Source organism: Engystomops pustulosus, chromosome 2 (genome assembly GCF_040894005.1).
Source record: "Engystomops pustulosus chromosome 2, aEngPut4.maternal, whole genome shotgun sequence".
In the NCBI taxonomy this organism is placed as follows: domain Eukaryota; kingdom Metazoa; phylum Chordata; class Amphibia; order Anura; family Leptodactylidae; genus Engystomops; species Engystomops pustulosus.
Window position 1 is genome coordinate 107,058,994 of NC_092412.1, and position 25,018 is coordinate 107,084,011.

At 39.4% G+C, this 25,018-nt stretch overlaps 1 protein-coding gene across 1 annotated transcript in view; it reads right to left on the reverse strand.

Annotated features, from left to right (window-relative positions):
* Nucleotides 1-24,524, reverse strand: part of LOC140118252 (septin-10-like) — a 45,713-nt gene extending 21,189 nt beyond the window's left edge. Inside the window, exons 1-7 of the mRNA XM_072135898.1 lie at nt 24,416-24,524; nt 9,014-9,085; nt 5,952-6,066; nt 4,336-4,531; nt 3,456-3,642; nt 715-876; nt 100-196 (exon numbers count right to left, since the gene is read on the reverse strand). Of these exons, the coding sequence (XP_071991999.1) occupies nt 100-196; nt 715-876; nt 3,456-3,642; nt 4,336-4,531; nt 5,952-6,066; nt 9,014-9,085; nt 24,416-24,448 (862 nt within the window). The 5' untranslated portion in view covers nt 24,449-24,524. The remainder of the gene's footprint in view (nt 1-99; nt 197-714; nt 877-3,455; nt 3,643-4,335; nt 4,532-5,951; nt 6,067-9,013; nt 9,086-24,415) is intronic.
* Nucleotides 24,525-25,018: the final 494 nt, after the last annotated feature.

Sequence of the window (25,018 nt, forward strand, 5' to 3'; positions counted from 1 at the left end):
ACTCTGACACATATAAGGCTGGGACCACAGCAGCTGATGCAGAGGATAACCTAACCTGTACATAGAGATGACCAAATGTGAAGAAGGTGGATCATTTACCTTGTACAATGCCCCATGGATACTGGCGAGCCTTGACCATTTTATTTCCAATCTTCACTTCCTCCATACTCCCCACTACTGCAAAGGGAAGCTGTGTCTGAAGCAAGAGAAAGGAAATTAACATGCATGTAAAGTGGTCTTGACTTCTTCTATATCTAGGCTACAATCTAGTCCATGTGAAAGTGTATATACTACAATAAGCTTAATTTAACATCTTTATATAACATCTTTTTAACACCATTATAGAGAAGAATAAATAAAATCAAATGTTGATGGTGAGTAAAAGCCTTCCACTTATCATCAGTTACAAAAAAACTTGTGTGCACTGAAGGCACTCTTCTGCTCAGAGTTACTGAAAATGGAGATACTGCCATTTACCATCAGTATGTGATTTCTCTTATTCTCCTCCATATTGGAAGAGAATAAAGAAAAGCGCAATCAAAACTGTAAATGTGGTCTTGCAGAATTACATGTGAACTAAATGTTTAGCTTGGCCGCAGTAATCTAAATTTAACACATAAAACATAACTATAGATAATAGATACTCATAATTTATTATGTACAGCTAGAAACTAAAAAGCATCATCATGCAAAGAAACACTGTGACAGTCTTACATTCATTGAAGCATTCAGCTTGCTAATAGTCTCGTCATCAGTTGGAAACTGGTAAATCTGCACCCCGTTGCTGACCAACTCACTCATCAGCTTGGTCTTGAACTTCTGTAATTCAGACTTTGAGATCACATCTGCTTTAGCAATGACAGGGATGATGTTCACCTGAAAAGTAGCACATTCCACATGTGAGATGAAAGACAACTCATGTAGACACCTGGTTAGCGAGTTCATTGTAAAAAATGCAGCACCATAATTAACATTACATTGTATTGTCATCCATACCCTCCTCCTTCTCCTTCCTAGTTCTAAAGTTTAACGTAGACAAAACAGAACTCACCTAATGCATCCCTCCCACCAGACCTATCCTTCTGTATTAATGGCTCCACACTGGTTCCTGGTCTCAAAAGTCCACTGCGTTGGAGTAATCTTTGACTCTCCTTTTAAGGGGTTGTGTCCTTAACTATATTTAGGCACTATTCACAGGATGCCAAATGGATATCAGATCATATGGGTCTGGCTGTTGGACCCTCTGCAATTAGCAGAATAGGAGACTGCAAATTCCCCATCTCTGCTTTAGACTTTTGGGTTTGGTCCGTCCTGCTAACCGACAAGATGTCCCATAGAAATCAAAGGAGCACTGACTTCTATGGGACTCCTGGATCGGCATACAGCGAATATGAAACCTGGAAGTCCCTGTGTAATGGAGTAGATAACGGCAACAGCCGGGAATCATGTGGAGAAGGGATAAATATGGTTAATAACAACCCCTTTAAGCACCACATCCATGCCCTCACTACATCCTGCCGCCTCCCCCTCCAGAACATCTCTCCTATCTTGCTGGTCAATCTTTAACTCTGCTGCCCAGTTATTTCTGCTCTCTGAAAATTTATCATCTGATTACAAATTCAGTTTAATCATGATAAAACCATCTACAACTCATCCCCCACTTATTTCTCTGACCTAATCAGCCAGTACCGTGTCACACATATCCTAAGGCTGTTTGCTTTACTCTAGTATCTACTCTTCTCACAGCCGTCCCAAAGACTTCTCCTGTGCATCCTTCATACTCGGGAACTCTCAGTTCCTCAGTCTCAATGTACCACACCACATGAAATTTAAAGAGGACCTGTCATCCCCCCAAAAGACCCCAACCAAATATGCCCGCCATAATCCTCCCCCAAGCAGCTTTCTATTTATGCCATTTATTAAAAAATTTATGTTGTGAAAGCGTGTTTTAATCGATCCGACCTCTTACCATATAAGAGGTCAGATCCTTGTATCTTATGAGCTGTAGTCAGCCTTATGCATGAGGGAGCCAGCCAAGCCAAGCCAAAACCAGCCAAGCCAAACACAAACCAGGAGAGTGGTCAGGACAAAATCACACACCAGAGAATAATCAAAGCACAAACCAGAGTCACACCAAGATGGCAGAGCAATACAAAATCACAAGTGCAGGTGATACACAGTCAGAGAACCAAAAAGATGTCAGGTAACCAAAATCCAAATAATAGAGTTCACACACAAAATGGTTTACCATAAAACTGCCTGTATATGCCAGTATACACCGAGGAGGCTTTTGAGAACCATCTTCACAAAACCACTCAAATCTCGCCCTCAGACCAGCATTGAAACAGAAGATGTTTTAAAACAGACCAAAAGAACATCAAGATTGTAAGGTAGAATTGGCAAGGGAAAGGTTTCTGTGATTGCTCCAATTGAAAAGCAAATAAGCCACATTTTGTCTCTTTATATGTCTTCCCTAGCTTCCTTTCCCATGCCAAACACGGAGTGGAGATTGCCAGAGAGATAATTGATATGTAAACTGTGAAGTAGAAAAATGGAGTGTGGAGGGAGGGAAGTCATTAGACACAGCTTTCAAGTTAGAAAGGTCTCTGTGAAGTTGCATAATTTTTGGTCATGGAGTAAAAGGGAGTTGTATACAGTCAAAGTTAATTGTATTTCTACAGTCTGGGAGAATGAGGCCTCCTGTTTCCATAGCCTGGGGCATATCTCCTTGGATGTTATTGTTATTTTCTGACCATATGGGATGTATGGATTTACAGAATTTATATAGTATTTGGACACAAATAGTTTGGAGAAGCTGATGTCATATAGGAAGGATATAAAGTTTTAATATTTTGAAAAGCTATTCCAGTTCCTAAGGAAAGTTAAAAATAGACTACAATTAAAAAAATAATTTTGGACTTGTCTGTTTGTAACGTTGGGGATCCAGTGCTATCCCTTCTGCTGATCTCCGTTAGCATGCATTCATATAAAACCACTACCGCCAATTGGTGGGCACAATGGTTGTATGTCATGTTACTGGCATCATCGTTCCCATCAAAAAGCTTCAATGCCAATACAGCATGTGACTACTATGATCACAATAAGCTGCAGCAGTCATGTAACATATGCATGTAAACTGAGACGGAGAACGAAAACAGCTGGACAACCTCTTTAAAACAACCAAGGAATGAGAAAAAGAAATAGTCTATGGGTAGTAGTTTGAAATATTGATTTAGATCAACATTCAATAGGAAACCTGTCAATACCATGCACACAAATTTGGGTCCCAATCCAGTTGCTAGAGGATCGTGACAAGCACCTCATCAACTGCAAAGGAAATTGATGATCCTGCTCCCGCCGCAGAGCTCCTTGTTACGATGGACTATGGGATAACAGTAGTGAAAGTAGGGAGCTGGAGATAGGTAAGGCCTGTTTATTTTTTTTTATTATAGTACCTTGCTGTCCAGCTTCTTCATAGTTATGAGATCAAGTGATTTGAGGGAATGTCCAGTGGGAGCAATGAAGTAAAGGCACACATGGATACGGGTGTCGTGGTATTTGTACAATAGTCTTTTTATCTTTAACTCTTCTTGTAAATAAGCTTCAAACTGTGTGTCAATATAATCAACAATAGGCATGTAGCTGTAAAAGACAAAAGTATTGAAGGTAGCATTAGTAAATATTCCCTCAGTCCATTGGGTTTTGCCACATTCATTTCATTTGAGAGCATTTAGATTTTTACCCATAGCAGGGTATACGTTTAGTCAAAGGTATTTTCGCAGACAAGCATATTGATGCCTACCCTTAGGACAGGCTATCAATATGAAATACATCTAACTTTCAGCAACAACACCAATTAACCCCGATTGTTTACCTTGGTTCCTCTACTTGAACATATAGTAGCATCTTGATATTTTAACCTGACAATGTGTTGCTCCTGGACTAAACAGACTTCCTGCTTTTGTGTAAAGCTGTTAGTGAAAGTTTGCTTTTACATAATAACTTCATTTTTTACACCCATAGATGATGCCCCCCCCCATGTATTTGACTGCATCAGGCTTTATTAGATCATAGAGGATTGTCTGGAGCAATACAATCATAAAGTTAAACAAATAAACATTACACAATGAGCCTTATTTACACAGGGTAGAACACTATCTGCTCTTCTGAAGGCGGCCATGTACCTTAGATCACTGAGTGCTTGCTTAGCTGGCTTACTAGAGATAATTTCTTGAAGAATGCAAGTATTTTCCAAACTAGTCACACTAGGGAAGAAAATCTTCTGCATCATCTCAATATAAACATACAATACAAGGTGAGTAATACAAAACAAACCTGTCTTCTTTGTTAATCTGGTCCCCAAAGCCTACTGTGTTCACAATAGTCAGCTTCAAGCGCACATTACTCTCCAGGAGGTCGTACGTTTGTGCTTTTAACTTTACAGATGGCTCATAATGACTGGATTCATTTTCTTCAAAATTAGTATTGAACAGAGTGTTAATCAGCGTTGACTTGCCAATTCCAGTCTCCCCTAAAATAAAAAAAGACAATATCAATTAGTAACCTAGTAATTATTTATAAATAGTCTACTTTGTATATGTTAATTATGTATGAGAACATCAGGAATTAGCAACTACAACACATTAGACATTTGGTGTGAGATGTTATATTGCCCAATGCAAGACATGACTTGATGCATTTTCTTTCTGACACACCTATGTGCCCCGGTGGAGACCAGACATGGTGTAATCAGGGCTACCAGTCTTAATGGGCTCTGAGAGGTCTGCATATACCATGTGGTATTTACAGTATTTCCAAAACACATATCTGCTTTCCCGCTGTAGTATCTTTAGATACCTACAACTCAGCCATGCTCAATTTCAGGGACCAGCTCCATCTATCTCTTCATACCCCCTTGGGTACTTCAGATGTAGGGACCCATTCGATGCAGACTGGCGAACAAGTCCCTACTGGTCATGAGAAGTGGGGATCTCCACATCACCAGAATATTGGAGCGATGCCACAAAAGCTCATGTTTCTCCAGCTGCAACTGCATATTATCCATGAATGCTATCTCTCCACAGCCTGACTCTATAGGATGTGCATGATCCATCCCTACCCCCAATGTCACAGATGCTCATAAGTAGAGGCAGATGTCTTTCACCGGTTGTAGCCATATGTGTAGGTATTCTGGAGAGGAGTAGACCTGCTCACTAATATTATAGGAGTTTCGGTGTTCTTTACACTTAGTGTCTACATAATAGGACTTATAAATGAGAAGCGGTGACGACACCAAACTTATATGTTCGCGCAGGAAATGTTTTTTCTTGTTTGTAAGACAATAGGAATGAGATTGATGACAATGTGGTGCAATGGCATAACTACTCCATTAGTACAAATAGTAAACAAAAATCTACCCTGCCCTGCTAGTGGGGTGATTGGGACTTTTTAGTAGTAATCATTCCATTTTCAAGCCCTTTCCTAATGCAGTCTGTCTACTTTCCATTAAAATGCAATTTATATTAATTGTTCTCCAATACAATCACTACGTATCCTACACAAATAGTACTTTACTACATAAAATCACTCTTAGTTGTTGCACAGCTACAGGAAGAAGGGCTGGGCACACAGATTTCATTACAGGATATGTGCCAAAAAGGATTGGATGAAATCCAGCGTAACCTCCAGCGATTATTAGTTGATGTCAGTAAAAATCACAAGCAGGAACAACAGCCTGGTCACAGTGTGTGTCCTACAGAGTAGATCAATTCCTATTCATTCTTAGTGGAAGTTGAAGGGACAGCGAAAATGTATGACAATTATAGACATGCAGAATATATCAAAGTAGGAATAATGGATCAAGCCATGAAGCCAAGGTAGCTTTACCGAACATGAATGTCATGAATTTTATAGAGCAAAATCTCATGTGAGATAATGTATAGACAACTTACCTATACATAGAATATTGAAGCAAAACCCTTGATGGACTGATCTATTAACTAGTTGATCGGGTAAACTGTCAAACCCTACATGACCAGAGAGCGGTAATGTACGGAGGTTTTCACTCTGCTCAAAAGAAGATTTAAAAAAAATAAATAAATGTAATTAATAAATTACTACTTTTATAATATAAAAGAGAAAATGCACACCGAAACATTAGGCACTCACAGACAAAAGCAATATGCCTTAATAATATCTACAATATTTCTTCTCTATAACTAAATTTACACTACTAGCTTGTACACATATAATGCATGTTTTATAACTTTTTTTTTACCAAATACCTTTTAAGAGAAACTTGCAGAAAAAAAAATATAAAAAAACAACACACAGAAAGCGGCGCCCAGAATAATAACGTAGAGCAAAGTGAGTAAAGAGAAGACAGTCCATAATGCGGTGCTCACTTGTAGCTCACTTACAAAAGGCCAGTTATTAATCCGCGAAGCACAGTCTTGGATGTATTGAAGAGTCTGGGCACGGCCTGCTGCTCCTTAAGCCAAAAAGAAAATCCTGATTCCCACAAAGTGGAACGGTGGAATATTTTTGAGAAGGGCTCTTCCAGCCCGATCAACTACCATTTCAACTACCATTATAACCACCATTTCATATCTTTGTATGGATAGTTTTATTGTTTTTATTTTAATAAATTTAAAACTTTATTTTTTGGAGTAGAGTCAGTAGTTTTCTTCTGGCGTTGACAATCCTATTGATCTGGTGGCCAGCTCCTCCTAATTTTAGCCAAGTTGCCTTTATATTTTTAAGAGAACCTGTCATGAGGATTTAGAGCCAACCTGTTTCAGAGGATCACAGTGATGTTCCTCTACTTGACTAAATACAAAAATTCTGCTTGACTAGAAACGTTTAAAAGACGATATAAATTTTATTAATTACTATTAAAGTACACACTGATACTTTTCAGGCATTGGCCAGCATTGACGGACTAGTGCAGTGGTCCTATCCCCAAGACAGCCCTGTTTAGGGAATTGTGTTGCACTGTCCCGGTTTTGCGAGCCACAAGTGGTCTATCATAAAGTGCTTATTTTGATAGCTTTGATAGGCCTGTGTGAAGGTGCTGGTGTTTACCAGTGACCTAATTCAAATAAACATTGTTAGTACACCTAACGCGTTTCTGCATCCCCTTATTTGTATTGGGATAAGTCCTCAGAGGTGCTTAAACTGTAAAAGGATGATGATTTTAGGTATTGAGTCACATCCCTAGCATTTCCCCCCACGGCATTGTAGACGGCCTGCTGGCCAATGCCTGAAAAGTATCAGTGTGTACTTGATAGGACTAGTCCCATCCGGTTTTAATAGTAATTAATAAAATTTATATCGTCTTTTAAACTTTTCTAGTCAGGCAGAATTTTTGTATTTAGTCATTTAGTTTAATGAAACGTAAATATATCAATATCACGAGTGTGTTGATGTTCCTCTACTTCCTGGGAGATTCAGCAAAAAGACCTTTGAATGCTGTATAGAAACAATGTAGGGAATTAAAAAGGTAGAGAAGAATCACATTGGCCTTGACTTCTCATGACATCCTCATAAGATACCTTAAGCAGTTGCCACCGATCAGCTACTGTTATGATGTACCTGGACTATGGGGAATTATTTAAGCCAGAAGGGGACATCCTAACATGACTCCTTATATCAGCGATGGTGAACCTTTTAGAGATCGAGTGCCCAAAATAAGATCCAAAACAAACTAGCTTTTTCCAAAGTGCCAACACGGCAATTTAGGCAGTAACAAACACATTGGTACCAGAAACTTTGAGCTCCAATCTGACCCTGTCGACACCTTCTCACACTTCAGACAGGACCAAGCAGCACAGGATGGGTCACTTTAAAATAGCAGGGCACTACCTCGACTTCCTGAGACTGCAGGAAGGTGCCATGTCCTGGGAGACTGCCCACGTGCCGACAGAAAGGTCTCTGAGTGCTAACTCTGGCACCAGTGCCATAGGTTCGCCACCACTGCCTTATATGATACAGCCTTTAAAAATCTATTTTTGTGTAATAGATGGACATCACTGTGATCCTGTCAATGTCCTGGATGACAGGTTTGTGATGGTTTGTTGGTCTTAAACCTCATGACAGGTACTGACACTTTTGATCTCATTTCACTCATTCTGCTGACATTGATCTTGATTCCACCACGATGAGCCTAAATGTGTAGTATTGGACAGGAGAAGAAGTGGTTTATCTCCATGCAACCAAAATAACAAGGCATGTTAGAAACCTGCAGTCTGCATATTCCTTCCCCTGACATCTTCCACTGGGAAACAGTCCCATTCACATTAGATGGTTTCACTACAATTGGCAGATGTTTAACTAGAAATAATTAAATCTATATGGCAACCAGAAAAAATGATGTAAACAATGGTAAAAAGAGAAGAAAAAAAACTATTTAAAGGGAACCTGTCACCAGGGACCTCATTTTCACTAAAGACAGGTTACAGAAGTCCATTACAGCTGCATTGCACATCTGCCTTTCTGCTTTCTCATTGCAATACATGAATTTGCATTGCAATATAATTGTGTGTTTTAACTTACTGGCAGAATCCTCTGTGTAGCCCAAGGAGTTGGGCTCTGGTTTGGATGCATTTAAAAACAAAACCTCAGCTCTTGGCCCCACCTTTGTGCTCATGTACAGCTCCTCCCTCCTGCTTCTTCACACAGGTCAAAGCCTGGTGAGCTGACATGAGTGGGAGAAGGAGGAGTTGTACGGGAGCACAAAGGTGGAAGCTAAGAGCTGAGCAGTCTGCAGCATAGGCAGGGCACATTTTTTTTTTTCAAATAAATCCAAACCAAAGCCCAACCCCTAGGACTAAGCAGAGGATTCTGTCAAGGTGTAAGGTAAGTTATAACACACAATTATATTGTAATGCAAATGCTAAGAGAAAGCAGAAAGGCAGATGTGCAATGTTGCTGTAATGGGCTTCTGTAACCTGTCTTTAGTGAAAATGAGGTCCCTGGTGACGGGTTCCCTTTAAAGAGTGAACAGTCAACTCACTTTTCTTCCTTCTTGAGAATAGTCATGTAAGGGGCTTTGGGGGGTCCTCATTCCAAAACTGGACTGGTGAACCTAAAATAAAAAATATTTTTCATTATTATATCTTTTTTAGATTCACATCTCACATACCAATCATGATTCACATAATATATGCATTTTATAATACTAAAAGTGTCAAAACAGCCAAAACATTAAACCTTTTTCAGCAAATAAGGAAAAAAGAACTACATTTGTAATTCAATAAGATTTTTGAAATAAATAATACATTAAATGAATTGTCCAGGGTTACTTCAATGAAGAGAACATAGTGCCATGTGAGTCTAGTGGTGTGCTTGGAATTACGGCTCAGCCCTATTAACTGTACACAGATTAGGGAGCATTGTCAGACCTTAGAAAAGCTGTTTGGCAGGGTGCAGAGTATTGGAGCCTTCATTTAGAATTAAATGCCTATCATATGGGTAAGTCATTAATTTTTCAAAACAGACAATATCAAAGGGGGTCCTAATCAGGAGAACAGACCCCTGCCAATCATAAGAACAGGGGTCCAGTTCTTATTTGAAGTGGCAGGTCGAGCAGGAGTCCTGCTACTCTATTCAAAACTATTAGTGTCAGAAATTGCCATGCACAGTGCTCACCTATCTTCAGCACTCCCATTAACAACCAATTAGAATATTATGATATTTGATTTTAGGGGCCCATTCATATATTACCCTGAATTCTGACCCTCATTGATCAGATTTTAATCCCCCCGCATCCTGTGGACAAGGAATAAAAAAACAACTTGGTACAATCCCTTTAAAGTTTTTTAATATTTAAAACATTAATCATAAAGTAAGTTTTAAGATTTGTGGCAGACCAACATGCACTGCCGCACACCAGATCAGTTGTTCTTAGAAACTGGCAAACTAGAATGAGACAGGAAACAGACTGCTCCATTCTCTATTGAGGGACTTAAAGGGAAGCTGGCTTCAGCAATTGGCCTAATAAACCACTACCAGTATATTATAAAACAGCATAGTACCTTCTAGTTTTTGTTTCTATCACAGTCCAGTGTGGTGGCATCATCTAGAAAATCTACTTTGAAGTAAGATGTAAATTCGTTGTATAAAGTCAAGGAGGCAGAAATTTTAAAACTGAAGTCAAGTCAAGGTGGAGAACTCCGAAAGCCTCCTCTTCTGTGATTGACATCATGCAGCAGACTTCAGGAGATCTTCAGTGTCTGAATGTAGGACCATTAATTACAGTGATGGGGGCTTTCTATGGAAGAGAGAGTTTACATCTCACTTCAAAGTTGATTTTCTGGATGAGACCACTACACTGGGTCAAGAAAGAAACATGATCTGGAAGGTGTTCAGCTGCTTGGTAACTGGTAGTGGTTTATTAGGTCAATTTCAGCTGACAGGTTCCCTTTAACCAAGTCACTGCAGCAAAGTAGTGATATGACTTAATTGGATATTATCTGCAATAGCCTGGTTTGACCACTGCACTGTGAATGGAGTTGTCTGCTTCTTGATTTCTGTGTTTATTAGCTGCTGAGACCAGCTGGTCTTTGGGGGTACTTGCTGTTGGACCCGCAACAATATGATATTGAGGACCCTTTCTATAGATATGTTATCAATATTATTATCATTGGAAACCCATTTAAAGGGAATTTATCAACACTTATTTAAATTCTTTCTAACACTAGATAGGGAAACATATTGGGGGTCATTTACTAAGGGCCCGATTCGCGTTTTCCCGACGCGTTACCCGAATATTTCCGATTTGCGCCGATTGTACCTGAATTGCGCGGGGATTTTGGCGCACGCGATCGGATTGTGGCGCATCGGCGCCGGCATGCGCGCGGCGGAAATCGGGGGGCGTGGCCGAACGAAAACCCGACGTATTCGGAAAAACCGCTGCATTTAAGAACGGAAAATGTGTCGCTCGGGACGCGCTTACCTTCACTCAGCCCGAGCCGGTGAACTCCGTTCAGATGCTTTTCAGCGCAGCACCTGGTGGACGGCGGAGGAACTACCTTATTAAATCCCGGCCGGAACTGAATCCAGCGCAGAGAACGCGCCGCTGGATTGCGAATGGACCGGGTAAGTAAATCTGCCCCATTATGTACCATTGTTCTTAAGTTACATTTGTATGTAAGTCGGAATAAAAATATATTTTATAATTGTTCCCCCAGCCAGAATTTTTTTGGTCTCTATGACAATTGGATTTTAAAAATGCTGTATTGTCATAAGAACCAGGATCAATTAAAAAAGCTTAATTACAGAGTCCTTTGATAACTATTATAGTCTTTTTTGTAGCCTAAGGGTAAAGTACAGTAATTTTATTTTATTTACAGTAAAATATCCAGAGGTCCATTTGTAACTTGGGGTCGTCTGCAAGTCGGGTGTTCTTAAGTAGGGGACCGCCTGTATATATATTTTTTATAATTTTTTTATGTACAATACAAGACAGTGGCTCCTAAAGAATGATCATACACACCTAGCAGCTTCCCAAGCACAAAGAGGCCTGTTTATTCTCCGTCAATAATGCTTCATTCCAGCAGTGAGAGAATACAGTACAGTCTTTAGCAAGGCTGACAGGAAATACATTCATGTCACTGACCTTCTTCTTAACTTATTCACAGCTCTGGGAAGAAATATGCATTCCACAGGATGCACACAATGACAACCTGAAATGGGACCTTTACATGTCCTTCTCCAGTAATTCACAAGTTCTGACACGACCGGCCATGGATTAGAAATTCTAAACCATCATGTAAATATAGATACTATGTCAATGATAATGCTAGATGACCTGACCTGTGTCAGGAAGATAAAGCGGGTCACCTCCCTACCCTCACTGCACTGCAACACAAAAATAATTACCTATCCCTCCACAAAATGAAGGAAGTGGAAGTACTTCAGTCTTAGATCATCACATTCACAGCATTTTTGTATTGCAGAAAGATACCATACTGTGAATAGATCCTGTGTGTTCTGCCCTTGGTACCATGGTCTGTTCAGTGCCACCAATTTATTGGTTTCCACGGGTAACAAAAACTGTTACATTTTAGGATGGAATTTCCTTTCAGAAAATTTCAGCAGCAGCAAAGGACACGGAATGTTAAAGGGAAAAATTATTGTAGTTAGGAAAAGTTTTCTGGCATATACTGTATATACTCAAGTATCAACCAACTCAACTATAAGCTGAGGTACCTAATTTTAACACCAAAAAAATGGGAAAACCTATTGACTCGAGTATAAGGCTAGGGTGGAAAATGCATTGGTAACAGCCTCCCTAGTATATAGCCAGCAAGCACATGCCCCCCAGTATATAGCCAGTAGTCCTACACTAATAGCCAGCCCCTGCCCCCTACTATATAGCCAGCGCCGGGCTGTCAGCAAGGGGTTGCCGTCATGGTGTGTGCATGCAGTGACCCAAAGACGGAGACGGAGACAGAGGAGGACATGCGGGTGTGTCAAAAAGGTGAATACAGAGGGTTTTTTTTCCATAGAGTAAAAGCCGAGTTAGGGGTTTTCAGCACATTTGTGCTGAAAAACTTGGTTTGAACTCGAGTATATACGGTAAATGTCAAAACAATTTTTTGACACTCCACTTTTGGCTTCAACCAGCTTGCCCCATGAATCCATATGTGCAAGGCAGGTTTATGACATGCAACTTTTTAAAAATGCACATTTTCGAGCAAATCCACTCCAGTCCCTCAGTGCTTTAGGAAATATTTGGGAACTAGTTGCGTAAAACTTAGAAACTTTTTTGTGACTTTTCACCAAAAAAAGTTGCAATTCCATAGCAGACATTAACAATCAATAGGAGACACTCTAGATACTGGCTCAAAATACCTGTCTAAACATAAATCCCCGCAAGGTCTCAAAATGTGGTCTACAGTATTACATACAGGCGGTCCCCTACTTAAGAACACCCGACAGACAACCCCTAGTTACAAACGGACTTCTGGATGTTGGTAATTTACTGTACTTTAGCATTAGACTAAAATAAAGAGCTATAATGGTTATTAGAGGTGTCTGCAATTAAGCTTTATTATTAATCCTGGTTCTTATGACAATACTACATTTTTTAAAAATTTGGCTGGGGCTATAATTATAAAATATACAGTTCCCACTTACATACAAATTCAACTTAAGAACAAACGTACAGAACCTATCCTGTACGTAACCCTGTCTGCCTGTATACATATATTACAAGTTTGAAAATGCCCTTGTGGAGAAGGTAAAACGTTGCCCCTTATACATTTGAAAAAAAAAGAAATCACTTTTCATCGGTGTGCAGCTTCTGTGGGTGTTTTTGTAGATATTGAATGCAATTTGGTCGACTGTTTGGAACGCTTGCAACCTCAGCGTTACATGTACGGCTCCTTTTCCTGATCACACATATATTATATTGGCTCAATGCTGTTATGTTACTATAAAATATTTTGTTCATTTTATAGAATTTTACATTACTTTTGAGCATTTCCTTTGATTTCGGATATTTCTTTGGATGTCACATGTTGTGTATAGCATTAAGATGCATCTATTGACATTGTAAGAGAAGACTCCAAAAGAAAACAATAGTAGTAATTCTTTCACCGTATCGTAACCAACATAAAATACAAGCTCCAATCTATTTCTGTTCTTTTTATAGGTTTTTACTTTGTGCTGGATAGTAACACCTCTCCTTATGGAAGGAATTGTTCTGCTGTGAACTGGGAAGGAAGCTGCTTGCACAGAACAGCCCACATTCTTATGTCACCAAGTTCAGGAGAGCAGGAGTGGGAATGGCACATATGGAAAGCATTACTGTAAGGAAGGAATTTCACATATAAGGAGTGGCTCTGGAACTAACAAGAGACAGCCTAAACTTCCCTGCTCTGAGCCGTTACAGATACTTCAATCACCCAAAGCTCTACAGGACAATGCTGCATCACCAGCAGCCATATTCCAAATCTTCAAACTTAGTGAATATTGTAGCCTGTAATTGGTCAGATGTAATATAATTCTTTATGAGAAAGAATGTTTTAGTGGCACTTATCAATTCCTATCTGTCCGGTCCTATGTGCTACCACAGCAAAACCTTTACACCAAAAGGGAAATTGTTATCACAAAGAATGTACGGTATATATAATTGTGGGCGCTGAATAGAATCGGTCTCAGACTTATTAAACAATCATATAATATATTTCTAATCTCACTAGATGTAAAAATAAAAAATGAATGCAAAATAAAAGTATGATTCCTCTTATGGGCACCCGGTGTTATACCAATATTGTTTAAAAATTGGGTTCTAAAGAATTGGGTTCTATAAAATCCCAACTGTTCAACGAACTATTTTTACAAAAAATTATGCTGCAGGTATAGGGCCCTGTATCCTGTAAGGAGAAGCCACCTGGATATCCATTAATCTTCTACATATATTACCGTATATTAATTTTTATGCTATTTTCACAATATTTCTTATATATTTTATATATATTTTTTTTTTTTTCATACGCATGAATTTTTGATGAAAAGATCCCATTATCAAAAAGAGGACATTGACATATAACGTTTTTGGGATATTTTACATGTATTTTGTATGTGACCTACATAGGGGGAATCATATTTTAATTATGCTTTTATTTTTTATTTTTGCGATATTTTACATTTAGTGAGATTAAAAATATTATATGATTGCTTAATAAGAGACTGAATCTGAGACAGATTCTATTAAGTGCCCCCAACTATATATACATTCTTTGTAATATAATTCTTAGTATGGGATATATTTTTCAGGATTGTAGATAACATTTGTGCCAGTCCTCAGCATATGAGCTATATGTTCCATTTTTACAGGCATTTTTTCAGGCATCCATAAATAACGAGGCTTTACAAAATTTCTAAAAATGTAAAATAAAATGCGGATTCCATAAATAAATATGCACCAAATCTACAGTCATCCAACCTTCCATGCAGATGAATAATGTTTTTGGAACCCCATTCATATGTAACTAAAAAAACGTATTGTCTGCACGGCCATTTTTAAAGGGGTTATCCGAGATTACTGACGCACTGCAGAGGGCTTTATTTTAAAAAAAAACAAACTTGTACTTGCCTCCTCCGTTGCTGCTGATGTCCCGTGCCCTTGGCTGTCTGATTTGTGCCCCTGTGCCAGGACATCGGCAGCGACAAAGGAGCTGAGTACACGTTTATTGCCCCATGGCAATCCATTCTACATTTGGGCAGAAATGTGAACCTCAGATTTCTTCTTCCAATATTCTCTTAAAGAGATTCTACCGTCTCCCAAAGCATTATATTCTATCGGCAGCATATTGTAGATAAATGCACTATGATTTCAAAAATACCTCCATTATTTCTGTCCATAAGGCTGTTTCTCAGAAATTCTCATTTTAATCCATATGCTAATGAAGCAGAACATGTTCTTAACAACCTGATCACCGCTATACCTGCCTGGACCACTACTTCTCCAGCAGGTAACAGGAATGTCTGACTTGTAAGAAGCATGGGACGACAATTGAAAAAGAGGGAAGGGATTTGGGAGGGATTAGCAGTGATCCACGTGCATTGACTGTCTCATTAGCATACAGATTCAACTAGGAATTTCACAAAAATGGAAACATTTGCAGAAATACTAAAAGTATGTTGAAAATTAGAGTAAATTTCTCTAGAACCTACTTCCAGCAGATGTAGGGGCTGCTACATACATACTCCTGTTAGATTTTCTTAAAAGAGGACCTGTCACCTCTAAAAACTGCAAGTATGCAGCTCCTAGCGCTACAACAGACGCCACAGTGTTACACTGCTAGTATTATCGGAAACCTCCGATAACACTAACAAACACTGCAGCGCTGTACACTAGAAAACGCCGGACCGCTTTGTAAGCGCGTATTCATAAGGAGGCGTATTCATGAGGGGGTGTTCTGAGGCGCTGCCTCTCCCCCAGACTGCCCTCCTACCCCATAGGCCGGCAGTGACTGCCGAGCTTCACGAGCGTCACTGCTCCTAATCCCGCCCCCTCATGAATACGCCCAACCGCTAACAGCGCGGTCCGGCGTTTTCTATTGTACAGCGCAGCAGTGTTTGTTAACGTTATCGGAGGTTCCCGATAACGCTAGTAGTGTAACATTGCTGCATCTGTTGTAGCACTAGGAGCTTACAGAGTAAGCACTTACTTTAGTGATCAGCTCCTAGTGCAGTTTTTAGAGGTGACAGATCCTCTTTAAAAGCACATAAAATTTTTCATAGTATAATTATGCCCCCAGATATATGATAGACATATGATCACTACCAGTCACTATAAGGGTCATATGCTGGTATTTCTCCTTATTACACAACCATGCTGTTTAAGTGGTGGTTGAGATTGTGAGCTGCCATTATGTTAAAAATCTGTTGGACTGATGTTGATAGCTGAACACTGGTGAAGCCATGGTACAGTATAGGTAAAAATCCAAAGAATACATAGATAATACCCCATGTGCACTAGCTATATACATGCAGGAATTAATCAATTCATGCCAGTTGCTCCAAATCTTTGCAGCAAAGATTTGTCCTGGTGCCCTTTTTCACACAGGGGGTCCTGTCTTTCAGTTTCACTTGATTTTCATTATGTAGATTGAATAGAACTAGATTGGTATATTCAGAAAAGATGTGTTGACAATCTGACAGCTTTGTATTGTTTCACTAAAAGTTTTCAAAAATGCATTTCTTTTCCATCCTGGAAATATAGGTAATGCAATATATACGGCAACCTGTAATCTGCCGCTGCAGTTCTCCAAAAAGAAAAGATGTTTGCCAACCACTTGGCATAAACAAATATATGGTCAGGCACCTTATGGTACAGACGTGTATAACAAATGGATGGAGTCTATGCATCCCCCTACTTCTCTACTGCTGTTCTTACAAATTCCAGCTGTTTTCCCCCACACTCCAGGAAATGTATGGATTGGTTAATTGGCTTCCTGTGTAAACAGCACCATCACATGTGTACCTGAGGAAGGGCTATGAGTTCCCGTTCTCCTGCATGTATAGATTTTTTTTTACTACACGATTCATCTTTATTAAACTTTATTTAAATTGCATCATCTCTTTTATTATAGTTTTATCTACTGACTCTACGACCAGCTATGTACTCCATATCCCTGCACCACTGCTGTACAGAATGTTAAAGGGGCTTTCCAGAATAGCATATTCAAAAAGATGACTCACTTCCTCTCTCCCTTCAACACATACTGACCCAAAGCCACTGTGTGTAAACATTGTAGCTATGTCCAGGTCTGTACATGTCCATGTTCACTGCATGTCCATGATATCCCTCTCCCTTGTTTTTTATTTTCCCTCTCTTGCATTTTGAAACATTGGGAAGGATATATCACATCCATTTCTCTTTTTTTGCGCTTCTATTTGGGGGTTTTTGGGCACATTGGTGGATTTGTGACTTTTGCACTCGCCCAGCCAAGTTTGCTGTGACCAGCTGTTGATATTTGAAAAGGTCACACATGCAAAAAAAAAAAAAAAACCTCCACTGTAGGTAAAGGGTTAGAAGAGGTTGTTCAGAAATGTGCAACTTTTGTGTGACCTTTTAAAAAATAAAGCTACAAAAAAACAACAGGCTCATATCCCAGATTTAACACCCTCTAAGATAATCAAACAAGCCCAACCCCACCTCAAAAAAAAAAAAGGCCCAAATTTCCAGAATGAATATAGATGACCCCTGTGGAGTACAAGTAAGAAAAACTACTTTATCCTATTAGAGTATGCACTTCAGACATTGGATTTTTTCCACTTTATATAGGCACTATAAATGGACTATTCTCAGTCCTGTTTAATTCACCCATAATGTTGAGATTTACACAGTGCTTATTTTTGGTTACATTTTCATCTTGTTTGATAAAGCAATTTTGAAAATGCAAATGTAATTTGAATTTAAAAAGAGAAAGTCATGAGGATTTAGGCCAATAAACCTAAAGAGATTCTACCATCTCCCAAAGCATCATTTTCCATCGGCAGCATATTGTAGATAAATGCACTATGATTTCAAAAATACCTCCATTATTTCTGTCCATAAGGCTGTTTCTCAGAAATTCTCATTTTAATCCATATGCTAATGAAGCAGAACATGTTCTTAACAACCTGATCACCGCTATACCTGCCTGGACCACTACTTCTCCAGCAGGTAACAGGAATGTCTGACTTGTAAGAAGCATGGGACGACAATTGAAAAAGAGGGAAGGGATTTGGGAGGGATTAGCAGTGATCCACGTGCATTGACTGTCTCATTAGCATACAGATTCAACTAGGAATTTCACAAAAATGGAAACATTTGCAGAAATGTTAGAAGAGGTTGTTCAGAAATGTGCAACTTTTGTGTGACCTTTTAAAAAATAAAGCTACAAAAAAACAACAGGCTCATATCCCAGATTTAACACCCTCTAAGATAATCAAACAAGCCCAACCCCACCTCAAAAAAAAAAAGGCACAAATTTCCAGAATGAATATAGATGACCCCTGTGGAGTACAAGTAAGAAAAACTACTTTATCCTATTAGAGTATGCACTTCAGACATTGGATTTTTTCCACTTTATATAGGCACTATAAATGGACTATTCTCAGTCCTGTTTAATTCACCCATAATGTTGAGATTTACACAGTGCTTATTTTTGGTTACATTTTCATCTTGTTTGATAAAGCAATTTTGAAAATGCAAATGTAATTTGAATTTAAAAAGAGAAAGTCATGAGGATTTAGGCCAATAAACCTAAAGAGATTCTACCATCTCCCAAAGCATCATTTTCTATCGGCAGCATATTGTAGATAAATGCACTATGATTTCAAAAATACCTCCATTATTTCTGTCCATAAGGCTGTTTCTCAGAAATTCTCATTTTAATCCATATGCTAATGAAGCAGAACATGTTCTTAACAACCTGATCACCGCTATACCTGCCTGGACCACTACTTCTCCAGCAGGTAACAGGAATGTCTGACTTGTAAGAAGCATGGGATGACAATTGAAAAAGAGGGAAGGGATTTGGGAGGGATTAGCAGTGATCCACGTGCATTGACTGTCTCATTAGCATACAGATTCAACTAGGAATTTCACAAAAATGGAAACATTTGCAGAAATGTTAGAAGAGGTTGTTCAGAAATGTGCAACTTTTGTGTGACCTTTTAAAAAATAAAGCTACAAAAAAACAACAGGCTCATATCCCAGATTTAACACCCTCTAAGATAATCAAACAAGCCCAACCCCACCTCAAAAAAAAAAAAGGCACAAATTTCCAGAATGAATATAGATGACCCCTGTGGAGTACAAGTAAGAAAAACTACTTTATCCTATTAGAGTATGCACTTCAGACATTGGATTTTTTCCACTTTATATAGGCACTATAAATGGACTATTCTCAGTCCTGTTTAATTCACCCATAATGTTGAGATTTACACAGTGCTTATTTTTGGTTACATTTTCATCTTGTTTGATAAAGCAATTTTGAAAATGCAAATGTAATTTGAATTTAAAAAGAGAAAGTCATGAGGATTTAGGCCAATAAACCTAAAGAGATTCTACCATCTCCCAAAGCATCATTTTCCATCGGCAGCATATTGTAGATAAATGCACTATGATTTCAAAAATACCTCCATTATTTCTGTCCATAAGGCTGTTTCTCAGAAATTCTCATTTTAATCCATATGCTAATGAAGCAGAACATGTTCTTAACAACCTGATCACCGCTATACCTGCCTGGACCACTACTTCTCCAGCAGGTAACAGGAATGTCTGACTTGTAAGAAGCATGGGACGACAATTGAAAAAGAGGGAAGGGATTTGGGAGGGATTAGCAGTGATCCACGTGCATTGACTGTCTCATTAGCATACAGATTCAACTAGGAATTTCACAAAAATGGAAACATTTGCAGAAATGTTAGAAGAGGTTGTTCAGAAATGTGCAACTTTTGTGTGACCTTTTAAAAAATAAAGCTACAAAAAAACAACAGGCTCATATCCCAGATTTAACACCCTCTAAGATAATCAAACAAGCCCAACCCCACCTCAAAAAAAAAAAAGGCACAAATTTCCAGAATGAATATAGATGACCCCTGTGGAGTACAAGTAAGAAAAACTACTTTATCCTATTAGAGTATGCACTTCAGACATTGGATTTTTTCCACTTTATATAGGCACTATAAATGGACTATTCTCAGTCCTGTTTAATTCACCCATAATGTTGAGATTTACACAGTGCTTATTTTTGGTTACATTTTCATCTTGTTTGATAAAGCAATTTTGAAAATGCAAATGTAATCTGAATTTAAAAAGAGAAAGTCATGAGGATTTAGGCCAATAAACCTATTATCCGAGATTATGACAGGATCAAAATATGTCCTTCTATATTCCAGGAGACAAAACATTATGCAGAAATACTGCATACAAATAAGAAGAAAGAAGTAAGGGTCATGGGCATGGAAAAGAGCAACATTGGGATAGCAGATGGTGAAGCTAACTTGTGATTATATACTTGACCTATAGGACGTTATTCAGGCTAGGAGGAGACATATACATCATGACTCCCTACAGGTGATTTGTATACAACATTCAAAGTTCATTTCTGTATAATGCTGTGTCTTATAGAATATAGGACATCACTGTGATCCTGTCACTGTTCTGATTAACAGACTTGTGGTGGTTCCTGAGCCTAAACCTTCTCTTTAAAATAATTCTATTTTAATAATAATAATTTAATAATAATACCTGACGAAGGCTCATGTACTGAGCCGAAACGCGTTGTTACCATTCTTTTAAGCTCATTTATTACCTTCTATGAAATAAAACCTTACGTTTTTGGAACTTAAACTACTGGTTCCTAGAGGTTCTGATTTGGAGCACTGGTTCTTCTCCTGTTACATATTGGGTATCCACATTTCTTTAAAATAAGGACATGTCCTATCTTTTCACGGCTATGGAACGGTACGGTGCCGCACGCCCATTGTCGACCTATGGGGGACGTATATGTGACGTATATACATCCCCTGAATGGCCATTTGAATTCAGCCTTAGTACTATATGGATGACCCTATTGGTATTTCTTTGTAATAGTGGCCAACCCCTTTAAGGCAATCTTCACACAACCTACCCATTTCTCAGCCATGAATTTCTCTGAGCTGCTCTCTGCATCCAGCCCCCACCCTTGCATTCCAAGACGAGCTCACACAAGCACACACACGCAAGCAACAGTGTGAGGAGAGTAAAGCTACAAGCTACAGACAAATAAGGTCTTTATCCAGGGGAGGGAGGCACAGCAGAGCTAACAGTGTATGTTTTGGCTGGGATATAGCGGAGCTGAGAATGTCATTGTGTGTTACATGCATCTCATGGATCTCTTCATCTCTCATCCCTGATCTCTTTTTCTATGTGGCAGATTGTTCAGAAGCTAAATGAAAGTGTATATAAATATGGACCCTGATAATTTTAGCACACAGCATCTCACAGTACAGGGGATTCATGAAGTTTCTGCTTAGAGAGTCCCCGTCCACACTAGCCTAGGTAGTGATAGGAGCTAAAACAGTAATAAAACTGAGTAAAAGTAAGGAGTAAAAATGATCTTTATTGTGTAAATTTCACTAGGGGATTGAGATTTGAGAATTGTCTTTCATGGGTAAACCCCTTTGACAGAATGGACAAAAGGATAATTTAAAAAAACTGAGTATGAACCGTACATACAATATATTAATACAGTGATCTCATCATTCTACATTACTCCTAAATCCTCTCACAAATAAATATGGCATTGTGTAAGGCCCTTATAAGCTTTCTAGAATCCTGGATCAGCTCATTACTTAATCATTGCCACCCTCATTAAAAGAGCATGTGTGCACAAAAACACAGCCCCACCCCAAGTGCACCAAGAAACTAATCTACATTAAAATAAGAACTTAAAGGGAACCTGTCACCACATTTGCACATATACAGCCAGTGACAGGTTCCTATAGAGGGCAATTCACTTACTGACTCCCTTCTTTTATCTTAAATGGTTGCCCTTACATCTACAGAAATCACCTTTTATCTTATATTACCTGGCATCAGTGGGGGCGTGTCCTGCTCGACTGGCCCCTCCCATCTACTCCTCCCCATGCCTTATGCTTCCTCACTGGTCACAGTTCATGTCATGTGACCAGAGTGACATCATCTCAGGTACTTCAGCATCTTAATAATAGCAAACTGTACCCCATGCATGTATCTAACCACATCAAGGCACAGCAGCCTCCATTGACTTCTACTCCTCTCCATCCTCCATGCAGGCTGCTGCGACTTCATCTAATCACATACATGGTGCACAGTTTGCTATTCTTAGAAGGCTGAGAGACCTGTGATAATATCACTGGTCACATGTCATGAACACAAAGCACCGTGTAAAAAGATTGACACAATATTTCCCATCTGTACATAGAGCTTTATATGTCTGTAGTTGAATATTAGCAGACGGTCCCCAAGTACAAGCAGGCAGGGCATTGATGTGAAGAGACACGTAGCTGGCTCACTGGTATCTCTGACTCTTCTTCTCTCTTAGGCTGCCAGAGATGAGTCAGAAAAACTAATTTTATTTCAGAAAAATGTCTGTAATTAGGGTACAGTGCCTCACTGGCAGCTAATTTTAGGTGATATAGGGAGGACTTGTAACCCTTTATCAGCAGGGGGGGTCAAAATCTGGTGATAGGTCCTCTTTAATTTTACTCTAAAATAACAATATAAATAAAGTTAATAAAAAATCCCAACACACTGGTGTTTTTACTTGTGGATGGATTTGGGGGGGCTTCAAAATATTCTCAAAATGACCAGACATAGGTTTGCTACCACTTTCTGATTTGGCTGGTGCTCTTTTCTATTCCCTCAATATGCCTGCCTCACACCCCCATTACTTTCACAACTTGGCTTGGCAGCTGACTTTCTGTAATGTCCATTCATTCAGTAAGTAATAAATAAAAACTGGTAGTGGAAACAGGAAAACTCATAATTTATTTGGAGATGTGACAAGGGTGCAGCCTTCTCAGCTATGTAAGCGCTCAGTTATGTACAAATTGGGCTGCAGCTCCTAATCCAAGACAATGAATGAAGAGGAAAGGCCTTGGGCTAGGGAACACAGAGAAGACTGTTTCTGTACAGAGACTGCGGGCTGGGTGTGACTTGTATCACTGCTGCCTGTGACATTTTCTATATCAGAGAAATGTACTGAGGGACTGATAACAAAGCGAAATACTGTGGCTGCTTTCCACAATACCACTCACACAAGTTCATAGTCTAGTTCTGTTTCAGTGCTTCTATACAGGAGAGTGTCATTTACTTATCCAGCATTGGAAAACATGGCAAACAAGATATTTTTGCTCCTTTATGTCATCCAGGTCTATGTCGGACACATAGTTGGACTGCTCTACATTAAAAATGGTAGCTAATACCTAATTCAGGCACTATTCCAAGCTTAGGTCATACTGAATGTGGCACTAAGGCAAATAATGATGGAACAAGAACCTACATACACTGTACATAATATGAAAGAGGGACAATAGTGAATACAACATGCCGTCACCTTACACAGAGAGACTGTGTATATGCTTATCATTAAGTATATTGTGCTAGGGAACAAAGACCTTAAAGGGATTTTCCAGCACTTTGTTACTAAACATCTATTGTTAGAATATATCAATATCATATTGGTGAAGATTTAACATAATGAACAGCTGCAATATGATCTTTAAAGATGAGCACTACAGTCTCTTCTATAGAGCTCACCAAGTACAGTCCCATACATTGTACAGTGGCCGTACTTGCTATTGCAATACAGCTCATTCGGCACATCACCAATGGATATTGAGTCCTGGGAAGTGGAGCTTATCATTAGGGATCTGGGTGCTGTACCCACACTGATATAATATTAATAACCCTTCATAATGAAAAGTAGTCAATATTTTATCTTCAACATCCCATCGATGTTACAAATTAAGTCTTTTACAATTGTAAACTGGAGACAGCAAGCGAATAGTTTCATGACAATAACCAAATATGTGACCTATATCGTGTAATATATACAAATACATAGTTATGGAGAAGAGGTGGATCTAGTTTAGTTATCTGGATGTCAAAGGGAGATTCACACATTTGATAATAGTTCACTATAACAGTCCCATGTAATAACCCATGACAGTCTCCGCACTGCTACATCTGTGATCACACGTAGAGCACATACAGTGGCGTCCCCTTCCCTGTGTACACTACCCCCCATGCCCATGTACTCTGGGTGTGTCACGCTGCCCCCTGGACGGGCACAGCAGCTGGGCGAGCCATGAGCGGCCACTGTATAAAGTATCCTTATTCCTTGTGTGCCGGGACCGGCTCTCGTCACTGCGGGCTCACACTTACCAGATGCCGGGAGAGATCAGGCGAAGCGTCCATAACTTGTAGAGCCAGGCGCACAGTCCCGCCCCGTACAACGCTCCCTCCCGGGCACTGTCCCCACTCATAGCCCCGCCCCGAGCCCAACTGTACAGCCCCGCCCGCCGCACTCTACCAGACTGCACAGTCGCGCAGCTGTGGTGAGGGACGGCTGCCGCTAGTGCTTTACTACATGCCCTAATATCGAAGTCTTTCACACATCCAGCGCCTGGGTGCCACCAGGAGAGGGAGGCATTGTGCCCCCATAACTGTGCCAACCTGAGAGCCCAAATAAGAAGTGCTATCCTGATCAGCACTAGTTCTGCCCTTATGTGCTCTATACATTCTGTTCTTTCACCTGTAAAAACTAGTGAATGGCACCTTCCAGCTATTTCACAATTAATAATAATAATCTTTATTTTTATAATTGCACTTTATAGGGGAGATTTATTATATGCTGGCACTCCTGCAGGTCCAACCTGGCTTAGTTTTGCGTAAAAAAACAGCAAAGTTTTCTGTTTTTTCAAAAAAACACAGGCACGGGGCATGAAATCCCCATACCAGACAAGCGCACTGACACTGTGGGAGTCA